This window comes from Stegastes partitus, unplaced genomic scaffold, assembly GCF_000690725.1.
Source record: "Stegastes partitus isolate 25-593 unplaced genomic scaffold, Stegastes_partitus-1.0.2 Scaffold1707, whole genome shotgun sequence".
Classification (NCBI taxonomy): Eukaryota; Metazoa; Chordata; class Actinopteri; family Pomacentridae; genus Stegastes; species Stegastes partitus.
In genome coordinates, this window is record NW_007579438.1 from 1 (window position 1) to 14,730 (window position 14,730).

General features: G+C 38.0%; 1 protein-coding gene across 1 annotated transcript; it reads right to left on the reverse strand.

Annotated features, from left to right (window-relative positions):
• Positions 1–113: 113 nt before the first annotated feature.
• On the reverse strand, positions 114–13,922 carry LOC103372183 (leucine-rich repeat-containing protein 40; the record flags this gene model as incomplete). The annotated part of the gene is made up of 12 exons (XM_008301755.1): positions 13,677–13,922; positions 10,932–11,113; positions 10,007–10,080; positions 9,033–9,162; positions 7,303–7,426; positions 7,057–7,196; positions 6,688–6,860; positions 5,236–5,326; positions 4,548–4,593; positions 3,220–3,322; positions 367–474; positions 114–263 (listed from the first exon to the last, which is right to left on the reverse strand). Coding segments are annotated over exons 1-12 (1,466 nt in total), but the record flags the coding sequence as incomplete, so codon positions are not given.
• Between the last annotated feature and the right edge of the window lie 808 nt (positions 13,923–14,730).

The window sequence follows — 14,730 nt, forward strand, 5'->3', positions numbered from 1 at the left end:
GACTGGGACAGCCAATTGTTTTACTGTTTTCAGATATTTTACTCTAAATTTGATTCATCAATGTAATAATGGGCAGATTAATGAATAAATGGATAGGTCTTCAAAGGAAATACATTGAAAATGTAGATGTGCTGATCCGTGCCTGTGTGTACCTGAGATCAATGTGTGTCAGCTGTAGTAAATTGCCGATGTCAGGAGAACAGCAGGTCAGTCTGTTGAAACCCAGGTTGATGTCTGACAGCGAAGACTGGAACTCCACCAGTCTGCAAACAGCAAACAGTTTGGTTAGTCTGAGAGTAATCCTTATAAAAACGATACAGTCTTTAGCCTCTGTCACACAGGGATAATGCATGTAATTGTATGTACCTGGGAGGAATGGAAGTCAGCTGGTTCTTGCTGAAGTTGACCGTGGCAACACCTTGATGTGCTGCAGCATCAAACAGCTCATCTGGAATACTGCCTGCCTGCTTGTCACTAAACACAAACACATGCAAATTTAGACTTGAGTTATTCTACATTTTACGTAACCAAAGTGTAGAAAATTAATTTAATCTCTTAAATATAAAGCAACATTTGGATACAAGTGCTGAATCAAACTACAGTAATGTGAATGTCAATGTGTGCTGAGGCCAGTAGTGTTTATTATCCACCTATAATCTAATAATTGGTTGAATTTATTACAACTTGTTTTAATTTTAAAACAGTCAAGCTAACACTGTACCACAGCCGCTACTGAGATGGGAACACAGTGACACCTCTAAGAGAATTTTGATAAGTCAAGAAATATATGTGCAGTCACATGGTCAGACAAGGTAACACAGTTTATGATGATCATTAAAACCCACATGAAAGGGAGGTCACACAGTAACACCTGAAATTAACCTAATAACTGCTAAGGAAGATTTGTCTGATCTGATTATGACTTTAAAGGTTATGGGTATCAAGTACAAAACTGTAAGTAGTCGTTAACAAGTTCAGAGAAGCCAAGCGCATAGAACCTGCCAACAGCTCAACCCTGAACAGTGACATAGTGTCCGGAATGGATGGGGGTCTCATTTCACCAAATGTCCCATGCCTGACCACCTTCAATTTGACTGATATTTTTCTAAAGTGGTGAATAGTGATTGAGTCTACCATGTGTAAAATCTGGGGTCATAGGTAACATTAGCTGTTGAGTTATGAAAGAGTTATATAACATTGTTACTGGGCTAAATTACAAAAATGAGTTTTACGTAATAGTCCTTCAAATAATTTTATGAAAAGTTGTACCACAAGCAATCACATCCATGTGATATTAGATTTATTTTTTGCTTGAAATATGCAGTGAAACAATACTTGATACAACATGATGAAATAGTGGTTCACAATTTACATCATACTGTACACGTGTAATAAGCAACATGGAAATCAATCTTGCACAAAGAGGCAGTGAACAGGGAAATCCATTGTCCACAAATAACTGGGCGTGACCTACTTTAAACAGAGGTTTAATGCTGACATGAAATGAAATGAATGAAAAATACTTTATTCATCCCAGAAGGGAAATTCAATAATAATACTATTAATAATTATTAATAATAATAATCAATAATAAATTCAACAAATACATCAGTGCACCACATACTATTGCTACCAAGTTTCCCAGCACAATGTTTCTATGTGACTAACTCTTTGTTAACAAGGTTATGATGAATTTAAACAGATGTTGATAAAGAAATTCAAATCAAGTAAAAATATCTATGTCTGACATATAGATAATAAAGATCAATGGAATTGCTCATGGTACCACTTTGTATTAAAAGAAAAATCATGGCTTCCCAACTCACAGTCCTTCAAATAATTTTATGAAAAGTGGTTAAATAGATTTAAAATTTGGTGAATTGAGGTAGAATGGCACATGGATGAAATTAAGAGCCATGTTTATCAACCAAGAACTGGTTTGACCAAATTAACACCTTGCAAGTTGTAATTTGCATCACAAAATTATTTGCTTTTATTCATGTTGACAAATATCACAAATCCAGAAAATAAGCATAGTCATGAACCCTGCATATACATTCAAGGGTGTTGCAGAACTCACATCTATCTGGTCTAAGGCTGCAAGGTAGTTTGTTTTTCCTTGATATATATAGTGAAATTTAAAAATAAGGCATTTTTATCAGATGACTTGAATAACTCCAGTTGTAAAGAAATTATCATTCTAGACTGACTGAGGTATTTTTGTAGGGCATTGCATCTGCATTAAAAAAAATGAAAAAAAATAAGCTGTGAAGACAGTTTTTAATGCAAACCATCTGGAACCATCTTCATATAGTGCAACAATGGTAAAAACATCCAAAATAGTTTCTTGCTTTGGACGGCATTCAGCTCTATCTATGTGTCCATCGTACAAAATTTGGTGATGCAGATTTTAACTATAAAACTAAACAGTCATGTTTCCCTGCGTGGTGGCAACGACTGCAAGACACTGCTGACAGAGTTCCTGTTTTTGGTCAACAGTATCCTTTCTGTCGCTGAAGCATTTCCATATAACTGGTGTTGTTTCTTTTTGCAACCAAATTATACTGTTCAGCATTTCTTTCCTGTTCTTCAGTCACTGGCTGTGTACAGGTGGAGCCAGAATGTCAAACAGTGTCTTTTAAATAAAGTTCTAAAAACTCAGTATGGCTAAAAACACATAAATTTGACTAATTATGTTCTATCAAACAGAATTCTCTTGTAGTTTAAATATGGAAAATCAGAACTGTACGAGTTTTCTTTTTGCAGCAGCACTTTTTGTGATGCGACTACTCAACATTTGCACATCGCAGAAATTATATATTGTACAGCCGTAATCAGCATTTGGTGTAGAAGCGTTGCTCACAGTTTTTGTGAAATAGGCTCTTTCTGCCCCAGGGGGTTCAATATTTCTTGACGCTAAAATTCACCGTTCTCCACTGACAAAATTAACTAACCTGAGAACAGTCGGCTTTTTCAAACCCTATGACAAGATTAAGATGGCAGCTTCATGAGAAGCTAATAATAATTACACAAAATAAATGTATTATGTTTGAGTACATAACTGTCAAGTGTAACACCATGCTCTGATAAAGGCTTCTATTCAAAATGTTCAACTTATTTGTCTGCCTATTGACTGCAAACACATATATCCAAAAGACTAACATGACAATTTTTGACCTGTGGAGGCTTATTTTGACACTACGTTTAGAAAATACTAACCTGTACGCCAATACCTTGAGAGTTTGAATGTTATGCACATTGACCATAGCCTGGCTGGGTAATGTCATCGCTGTATGTCCTTCTTCTGCTTTCTCAGGCTCCTCTAAAACACACAACACACACACACACCACACACCATATTTAGACCACGAGATGAAACCAGTACAGCTAGGAGATTCATGCAGAGTAGTAGACTCACAAAGTCAGTACAGTCTACAGATTTTAAGCGCTATGAGATGACTTGTTGTTGTAAATATGCGCTATACAAATAAAATTGAATTGAATTGAATTGAATAGATTTTAGGGCTGAAACGATTTTAAAGCTTGAAATTAAAAAAGTATGACATGGCGAAGATTTCTGTGAAGGTGTATTTACTTTTACTCTACATGCGATGCCCCGGGGGTACCTTGTGTCCCATTTAATCCATGCCTGGACTCAGATAAGCTCAAAAAATAGATTTTTGCTAAAAATTGATGTTATGATGTCTCTTGAGAGCCAAATCTATTAACTAATGTTAATGTCTCCTTCTTGCATAAAAAAGATAGACCTTTGTCAAAAACATCTCAGACTTTTTATGCTAGGGAAAATTTTTTTTTGTTTTTTTAAAAAAACTTTTCAAGGCAAACAGATATTCTGATTTAGTGGCACAGTGTATTAACTGGTGGTCCCATTATGTGTTGGCCTCCTGAGAACAAGCAACATTGATCTGCAACTACAGATCCAAACAAAGCATCATCATAAAGCAACACTGAGCATACTACTTTGCAGAAGCAGGTCAGCTGGTGGTTTATTACAGGGAGGAGAAATTAATAATGCTAAACTGGTTCTCACTACTTTTGTCAATGGTTAAATTTACAAAGGGAATTAAGAAAACCCTAAAGCTTCACCATACATTAGGAAACAGTGTGTGTATCATCTTTACTCAAGATCTGCTTACTAGCATTTGACTTTATTGATCATTCTCTGGCCATCCACCAAATCCTGGTTGATGCTGTGAGGAGTTTTGGTCTGTGCTTAGAGACAGCAGATGTTTTCCGTTTCCTATATTCATTCAATTTCAGATTTAATTTCAAAGTGATGAATTAAGAGACATGGATACCGTTCTAAGATGGAGGCCCCTTTCAATGAAAGGTGCTGCTCACATGCATAGAGGAAAAAAAGGCTTTCAGCCTTTGTCTGCTATGACAGTTGCAATCAGAATAACACTATTGTTCATTTCAAGGCAGTGATGGTGAATCGCAGAGTACACATTTTTAATGGAAGCGTTTCAGCTCTTTAGGTACAGCATTTAAAACAATTTCCAGTAAGAACAAAAAGTGAACTCTACCTTTAATTCTTCCTTTTAAATATTTCAGAAGTTCATTGGTTCCTTTCTGTGATGCAGACAACAGACAAGATGAGTAAGCAGTTAATATGAATGATCTCTTCTACTGAAGTGTAGGTGAAGATTACCGTGGTAACATGTCAGAGATTAATATACATAGCACTATTTCTGAACTTTCTAAGGCAGCATCTGTACCATTATCGTTTCTGGTTTCCATCCACTAAAAAGCGGTATACTATAAATGACTGTAATAATGTGATTTGTGGCAAAAAGTCAAATGCTAATTTTTAGATGAATAGCTGTATGGACAGGAGACCACAATGTTTACTTGCAAATATGTTGAATCTACTACTTTGGCTACCATATAAACACTTGAGTCTTTAACTCTTGTCTCTCCCTGTTATTGAGCTGGAGAAGGTAAGGCACAGAGACCTGGTACATTAAAGAAATATTTTTGTATTTTGTATTTGTACTTAATTAAAATGAGATGTTTAAGATTTGTTTTCAATTTAACATAAACACCTAGATAAAATTTAGACACTTATAAAAAAGCAAAGCACAACTGTGTCGAGCAGTGTATTAATGTGTTAATGTTTGTACAGGCTGAGCAACCATTCTTCATATTTGTCCTTGCTTCTTACATTTGTTTTACCATGCACACTTGTGTTTGCATTTCCAATGTGTCACCTACGGTGAGAAGGTCTCTCCTGATTCCTCGTAGGGGGTTTCCCTCCAACAGCAATACCTTCAGATTGGGCAGTAGGCTGAGAGTCGCTGGAAGACTGACAGAGATAGATTCCAATTCATTTGAAAATCTACTGGTAGACATTTTCTCAAAACATACCTGCCAACATCTCTTGTAGAAGAATCAACAGTGTTAAATGTAAGTATAAACTGAAAGTTGAACAAATGTTAGGAATATATCACTTAGCATCAAGAGATATTAAAAATTTGGATAATTACAAAAAAAAGTGTCATAGCATATTTGAAACTTACATATACTGTATAAAAAGACATCTAACCTTTTTTCTCACTGTCTGACATGAAATCAGGCTAAACTTTTCCTGTTTTAGGTCAGTTAGGGTTACCAAAATTATTTATATTTGCTTAATGCCAGAATAATGAGAGAGAAAAAATTTTTGGGACATTTTTTTTTATTACTTTCTTCAAAGTCAGAAGTTTACATACACTAGGACGCCTTCCAATTCAACTGTTTGGCCATAACGACCATTGTTACATTTTAAGGAAAAAGGGGGAAGCATACAAGCCTGAGAACACCATCCCAACTGTGAAGTACAGGGATGGCAGCATCATGTTGTGGGGGTGTTTTGCTGCAGGAGGGACTGGTGCTCGCACAAAGTAGATGGCATAATTGGGAAAGAACATTATATGGAAATACTGGAGCAGCATCTCAAGACATTAGGTAGGAAGTTAAAGCTTGGATGCAAATGGATCTTTCAAATAGACAATGACCTTAAGCATACTGCCAAATTAGTTCCAAAGTGGCTTAAGGACAACAAAGTCATGTTCTGGAGTGGCCACCACAAAGCCCTGATCTCAAGCCTGCAGAAAATTTGTGGGCAGAGCTGAAAAGGTGTGTGTGAGCAAAGTGGCCAACAAACCGGACTCAGTTCCACCAGTTCTGTCAGGAGGAATGGGCCAAAATTCAAGAAAACTATTGTGAGAAGCTTATGGAAGGAAACCCAAAATGTTTGACCCAAGTCAAACAGTTTAAAGTCAACGCTACTAAATACTAAGGAAATGTATGTAAACTTCTGACTTTCAATAAAGTAATAAAAAAATATATATCAAAAAAGAAATTCTCTGTCTTATTAATCTGGCATTAAGCAAATAGAAATCCTTTTGGTAAACCAAACTGACCTAAAACAGGAAAGGTTTAGTTTGATTTAATGTCAGATAGTGAGAAAAAAAAAGGTTACGTGTCTTTTTATACCGTCTATATAAACTTCTGGTTTCAACTATAAGTGTGTTCTTGGAGCAATCCCTGTGATCAGTGAAGATTAGAGTGTGCAAATAGCGGACGTTATGCTTGCTACACACTGGATAGTTCAATCATGTGTTCAATACTTATGGGCATGAACAGTTTGCTGCTATAGGAGAGCATGGTGTCATAACGACTTACGTGGCAATGTCATTGTTGGTGAGGTCGAGACGTGTGAGTGTGCTCAGTAACGTGATCTGTTCAGGGAGGATTTTGATTTTGTTGTCTCTGAGTTCTAGCAGGGATATGGCTGTCAGGCTCGCCAGCTCCTCTGTCTCCAACTTCTCAATTAGGTTGTTTCCAACATACAACTCCTAAACACATACGCACGCACACGAAACAAAAATTAGAAATAAACAAATTATTTTCTGATGCTCCCATTCAATCTTACAAAACTATACTAAACTGTAAAAACAACACAAAGGTCAGGAAATGTGGTCATGACTGGATCAGCATTACTCACCATAAATGAGCATTATATCAGGGCAACTCTTATGCTGCTGTGGTTACCTTAAGTGCAGGTGTGGGGAGCTGTGGGAGGTGCCGGAGCTTGTTGTGTCTAAGGTAAAGTTGCTCTAGTGAGAGCATCTTTGATAGGCTGGCAGAAATGTCAGTCAGTTGGTTACTGCTGCAGTCCAAGAGCTTAACATCTGCAAAAATCAAGATTCAAGAATAAGAGTTATTTCACTATTTGTAGTTTCACACTTTGAAAAGTGGCCATGTAAAGAAACACAGAAACTGTATAGCTAGTCTTACTTGTGAGCTCTGCTAGGCTGTCAGGCAGAGAATGAAGCTTGTTGTGACAGAGGATTACTTTCTGCAGACTGGTGAGACAGCCAAGACTGGAGGGCAGGTCCTTCAGATTGTTGTTGGACAGGTCCTTTAGTCAATCACAACAGATAAGACACTTCAATCAGTCAATCACACAACACAGTAGAAAGGGCCACATACAGTATACAACAGAAGTGAGGACACCCCTGTGCAATATTATTTGAATGTTGAATGATTGAAACTGCATCACCTCTGACATTATTAAAACTGCATTATTTGTAGGTGGAACAGCACACTACAAGGTGTGTCAGAGAAGTTTTAGGACTGGTGTCACAAAAGATATATTTAAAATCCAAACTACAGGTTTTCCCCTTCGACGTAATCCCCCTGGAGTCTAATGCACTTCCCCAGCCTTCTCTGCCACACTGCCATGCACTCCTGGAAGGATTCTTCTGGGATCCTCTGCAGCTCCGTCGTCACAGCCATCTTGATGTTGTCCACATCTTCATAACAGGTCCCCTTGATGATCCCCTTGAGCTTGGGTAAGAGGAAAAAATCCAACAGAGCCAGGTGAGGTGAGTAGGGAGGTTGCTCCAGCACGGCAATGTTCTTCTCAACCAGGAACTATCGGATGCTCAGGGCATTGTGAGCAGGCATGTTGTCATGGTGAAGCAGCCACGACTTGTCCTGCCACAACTCTTGCCTCTTCTCGCGCACTGAACGAAGCAAACGCCACAGGATCTCTTTGTAGATGTGCTGGATAATTGTCTGAAGGGGAAAACTCGTAGTTTGTGTTTAAAATATATCTTTTGTGACACCAGTCCTGGAACTTTTCTGACACACCTCGTATTTCATCTTATGAACAATCAAAAACAAATACTTTAGAAAGTCCACATGGAAACCACAGGTTCCAAAGTAGAAACTTGATACAAAAAAAGTGAGTAGATGTGTGGTCCCTGACATACAAGTTGGAAAACTTGTGTCACTGAAATTAAGACTGTAGCGGGCGAATATTCGAATATCAAAATTGCTATCTGGATACCACCACAACGACTGGATATCCAGACATCTGGATATCTGGATATTCGGTACCTAAATACCGACTGACGCAATGACTTCCAGTCTGCAGAAGCTTGACAGAAAAGGAATATACCAGTATGACAATCATTCAAAGCACAAAATCACACAAGAGTTTCTAAAGAAGAACTAAGCTAAAAATGTGACCTAGAAGAGAATGTTGTCTGATTTGAATCCAACACAACACCTTTGGGGTATTTTTAAAAGAAAAGTAGAACAACACAACCTCTCCAGAGAAGAGCAGCCGAAAAATAATTATCTCTAAAGACACAAAACATCTCTCCAGAAATGTGTGGACTCTGGTATCCTTCATGCTGAGGACGATTGAGTTTGTTATCAAAAATAAAGGTGGACATACAAAATATACAAAAAAAAACCAAAAACAAAAGACGTGAATCTCAGTAATGGAGGTTGTATTGACTGTTGTTGTATTCAGTTCCTACTGTGGGACCTGTATTTTTAATATATTAAATCTGAACAGTTTTTGATTTGACATAAGACCTAACAGCAATGCAATTACCCTAAGTGACACAATTCAGCATCACTTGACATTTCAATGATATTGCACAGTAGTGTACTCAATTGTGTTGTATACTGTAGTATGATACCCTGCACTGCATAAATTACTTGTTAGTTACCAGCGCTGTCAGGTTCTCTAGTTGTCCCAGTTCCTCTGGCAGGCTTTCCAGGAGATTGTGCTGCAACGTGAGGCTACAAAGGTTCCTCAGAGTAAATATCTCCACTGGCAGTGATGACAGCTGATTATGACTGGCCACATAGAACAAACACAAAATAGGTTTTAATTTATTCTACAATCAGTGGAAATATTTTTCATTCATTTTTTTCCTCAGTGGTCAGTCAAACTCAGGACTTAATATCATAAGATAAGTCTTTATATTTCCTGCAGCAGAGACATGTGCAGTGTTATACCAGAAATGGTTATTGTGAAAATGTGTTGGTAACATCAATAAAATAAAATAAAATAAAATAAAATAAAATAAACAAGAATACTGTCCCAGTTTTGAGGTGATGAACTGGAAATCTAAGGGGATTTATCTAATCAGTTAGGTGAAACTAGATGCTGTGCCATTAAGTGGTGCATTTTGGCAAATCCCCACTGACGAAAAATTAAAGTTAACATGTCATGGTGAAAAAAATGATGATTGGTTGTACTAGGTGCTAAAGTAATTCTTCTGATTTTCATGAGTGAACACTCTGTGCACAACAAAAAAATGTAAAAAATTGTGAAGGCTTATTGTGAATGGATTTGAACTGCGATTCTTGCCTCCCCCCATGGCCATTGCACTATGCAATCGAACAGTATTTCAATTTCTATTATTGCAATTAATTCTCAATATAAAAAAATGCAAGAGACTCTCTTACACATTATGTGTTTCCAGTTCACTGAGCAGCTGGGAACAGTGGGTGCTTTGAAAACCAAACACATGTAAAAGGTTCTGTTTTCCCTCCACGCTCTTTTTGATTAAAACGTTTCTATGTCTTTCTCTCTCTTAAGAATTCTCAACAAAGTTTTTTTTTTTTCCATCTATTTGACTTATGCACAAAGCAAAAATATGTATAACGGTGAGGAAAATGCAGTGTGTGCCTCTACCTGAGTCGCAGTTCCTGCAGCTCCTGCAGCTCTCCTAAAGCACTGGGTAAACTGCTCAAGTGGTTGTCATGGAGCTGCAAAAACAAAATAACATTATTGTTTAGCACCTAATTAGGGTAAAAAATAAAATAAAATAAAATAAATCCGGATTGTGGTAAATAAAAGGATGCCTCAAAACTATTTTCATCAATATCTAGATGTAATTAAATATACTCTGTTTACTCAGTCAGTTTGTAACTTCATACATAGCAGGTTCTTAATGAGGTAGGTTAAGATTTTGTTACACTGGCTCTGTATCAGTTTATTCCAGACTGCTGTTATTTTGGCTTTACCAAAAATCTCCCATTCAAATTAGCATCCCTTTCTTAACCATTTCAGATTGCTTTGGTTTTTCCAGTTTCATTTTCAACGGACACTCTTCTAAGAGATGCTGTAGTAACTTATGACAGACATGACAATTTGCTGTACATCTGAATCAACAATTCTTCCCACAGTACAAAGACAAACTGAGGTTAACTGGTGATTCTAAATTGTCTGTAGGTGTGAATGTGAGAGTGCTTGGTTGTCTGTCTCACTGTGTGACCCTGTGATGGACTGGGTGTCCCCTGCCTTTGCCCTAAGTCAGCTGGGATTGGCACCAGCCCCCCAGTGACCCTACCGAAGATAAAGCGGCGTATAGATAATGGATTTGAATCAACAAAACTACCATACATGAACTGGAAAAAAGACACCTTATACTAGGTTGGGGGGAAAAAAAAAACGAGGAGTCCAACAGTAGTGGGGAAAACTGAGGCTGTGAAGTATTTCTGAATTGTCTTTTTAGACACATAACATTATCTATGAAACAATTATAGTATCTGTAACTGAAGAAAAGTGTTGATCTGTTAGAAAAGTAATAGTAAACCACATGCACAATGTTACTTACATCAAGTGTAATCAGTCCAGGCAGCAGTTTGATGTCTTCCGACAATTGTGTAAGTTGATTGGATGAGAGCAGCAGTTTTGTGAGATCAGTCTGTTCCCACCAGCGATCTGATTCTCCAAAGGACACATCCTGCTGGGCCTCCTCTGGTGTGTCAATGCTGAGACGATACACACTCTGAGGGACTGAGCCACATGTTATCACAGTTATTACCTGCATACAATAACATAACCATAACCATAATCATGATTCATGATTCATGACACACACACACACACACACACACACACACACACACACACACACACACACACACACACACACACACACACACAAAGAGGGTTATTTTAGTTGCTTCATTAGAAGCAATGCTGGCTATTTCTGACTGAGATTTCAAACACTGACGCCACTGCCGGTCCTTTTATGCATCTGTTTCTGATGGGAAAAAAATACCACTGAAATAACTTGTTAATGTAATATTGTAGTCTCTGCTGCCATTTATTGTTTTCAATTCAATTCATCAAAGTAGAATAAAAAGCAATTTTAGAGAATCAGAGTTTCAGTGACGGCATTCTGCCATTTAGCCCCTTTCCCACTTATCTGTTAATGTTTCTCACTGCTGCATACATAGACCACCCCTATTGCTGGAGAGTGCAGCGGTTCGCACACAATATTTGTCATTCACATGAGACTAGTCAATATACCAAGTCACACATAAAACATAATAATGCAATAACAGACTAAAACTAAACTAATAGCAGCTAATCAAAGTGTCAAGATAACTAACAGCCCAGTTTATTTCTGATTTCCTAGACAGTGAAACTTGAAAGTCTCAGACTCAACCTGAAGACTGCTGCGATGTGACAAAACTTTTACCTGCGATGTGACAAAACTTTTACAGGTCTGAGGTAAACAAAAGTTCACAGTTGCTGTTACATTCTGATTGGGCCTTTCTTCATGTTCAGATAATCCGCAGTGAACCCTGATTAATGAAGTAACTCCTGTTGCTCTATGTGTAAATGCATGTAGCACTTTCTTTAGAGACACTTGTAGATCCCACTGCTGTCTGATGCAAAAAGTTTGTAATAAACTATGAAAAAATAGTCCTAAACAGCTGGAAACTCAACTGCCATTCTGTGTGCGATAGCTCACCTGTCTAATGGAAAGACAAATAGACCTTCTGTTGGATCCTGGTCTATTTGCAGCATTGACAATATGGACATGTTACCAAATGAGATCGCTCTTAAAGTAACCACCAAAATATGGCATTGGCTAGCACAGTAACGATGAAACCACGTCATTGCAACATAACTGGCTGTAGCTGGAAAAACTACTATCACAGAGACAGAATTTTCAGTATTAAAATCATAATCTATGGCTGTTTTGGCTATGGGTGAACTTTTTCAACTAAAAGTACTCTACAAACAATTTCTTCTCCTGAGCTATATTGAGCAGTGGTCACTCAAATAACCTAAATTTTAATTGTACCGTCATTAGTTACACAAATGTACACATGTATAAGCACATCAGATAATCAGTAACATGCTTTTCAGCAAACTAATGAAAGTCTCACATGTTCCCACAGTGTGTCTCTCCATTTTTTCAGCTCAAAATACTGCAAAGATGGTTAATTTCTCTATGACTATGTGACCTCTTGTTTTGGCTCTCTTCTAAATTAGCTGTTTTACTCTGAAAAACAATAAGTTGCTGCTGTCCTCTGTCTGTTTCTCTAAGTGATCATTTAGCATGGAAGTATCACTGAACTGTTTTGAACTTGTGTGGTGAGTTTGTCAGACAATGTTGGGGGTTGTAAAATCAGTAGTTTAGCATTGCAATGCAGCAGCTTGGAATTGCTCTGTAGTGACAGCTGGATTATATGTAGTCTTAACGGGCTGTGTTTCAGTCACTACTGCACACTCACTCTGTTGTCTGACAAATTAAAAATATGTAAATGAGAACAGCTTCATTGGGAATTCAGCTGTAATGAAATGTTTGTAATGTACAGACAAAAAAGATGGAAACAAATGTAAACACCAGCTGAATATAGGGTGCTCTGAAGCTCCAGAGATGACATAAAAAACAATAACCGGCCTATTCCTTGTTTATTGGTTTCAAATGAAAGTATCCATCATCTGTGAATGCCCCTCAGTGTCACAGTTTCCACAGTGACATAGTGTCATATATCAAAGCTAATGTTTACGTTAGCCACGTTAGCTGCACGCTGTGGTGACACTAATTGTGGTATTATGGTGACGGCTCAAAAAACAAAGGAATCACTGGGTGTTCAGTTACTCAGATGGGGGTGCACGAAGACTTTTGTGTTTCCTTTTGTAGATAACAACAAAACATTTGACGTGTTTTACTTGTGACTGAGACATTTTTGGATTAGCAGAAGCAGCTCCAGAAATCTGGAAGCAGTGGGCAGTAAAGTGAGTTTGAGCTAGACAGCTATTGGTTAGTTAGGTAGTAGCTGTTTATCACGACTACAAAACAATATTCAAAAACAGTCTAGTTTGACGTGCTTTAACAACTTAAATAGCAACGTGCAGTTAAATTACGTTTTAAGTTTAGCTTAGGAAAGAAATTAGTTTTTTTTGTTTCTTTTACGAGCCTGACGAAGCTTTACATCCACATATTTTGAACCGCACTAACCAAACGTCTGGCCTTCTGGTTTGTGTCGGAGGAGAAAAGTACCTGTAGGAACAGTATGAGCTGCTGCGCTGTGAGCTAGCAAACAGTGAACGTTACCCTCAGTCAGCCCTCGGCCACACAGGTTCAGCTGCCCGCTTTTCCTCGCTGCCTTCAGCAGACCGTAAGGAACAGTCGGTTCTGGGTTCTCCCTCCTGAAGCCCGCCAGAGAGTCCCCCTTATTCACTCGTTTGAACCGAGACATTGCTCGCGTGATATCAGAATCCACCCTTGCAGCACTGACACGCTGATGTTTCCCTCCACACCCAAACCGTCCGCCGGCAACCGAACAACTCTGCTGTGCAAAGTCCTTCACAATAAAAGTGTTGTTATGCAACCCAACCGCAATGAAAACCCTCTTCTTCTTCTTCCCAGCACAGCGTCTGCTCTGATTTAAGAATAAACCCATATACTAGCCATACACTCATGTTAACGTTGACACATTCAAAAACAATATTGTGAAGGTTACTGAGCATATCCGGGAGTTGGTTAGCTGTTACAAGTTTGTAGTGAGTACTATTTTTCTTCATTTTTGGCATTCTCTTATTCTTTTTATTATTTTATTCATCTTCTTGAATTCATTTAGCACACTTTATTGCACTATCTTTGATGCTTTGGAAATATTGTTATCCTGATATTAATTCTAATAAAGCAAACTTAATCGTTCAGCTGAATTGCACTGAAATGAATTAAATTTGATTGTGGTGACTTTTGGTAGTGGAGAGCACAGAGTCTCTTATCTGGACATGTCAATGGCAAAATGGCTCCACAGCACCCCCTAGAAAATTTTAACGGACTCCTGTCAGAAGCTGGTTTGGCCTAGAGCTACGAAATTTGGTAGGCCTATGGAGCAGGCAGGTTGGTACTCACAAAAAAAGTTGACCACCACTAAGCTCTAAAATGGAAAATGGCTGAACAGCGCCCCCTAGAAAATTTCACAGGAGTCCCATCTAGGCTATGTTTTACTTAGCACGACGAAATTCGGTACACATATGTAGCAGGTCGGGGCGCACAAAAAACTCCATTAGAACTTTTCTGTAAACCCAACAGGAACTCCACCATTTTGAAAAAACTGCGAGAATTATGGGCCATTTTCGACCACTCTCAAAATGTA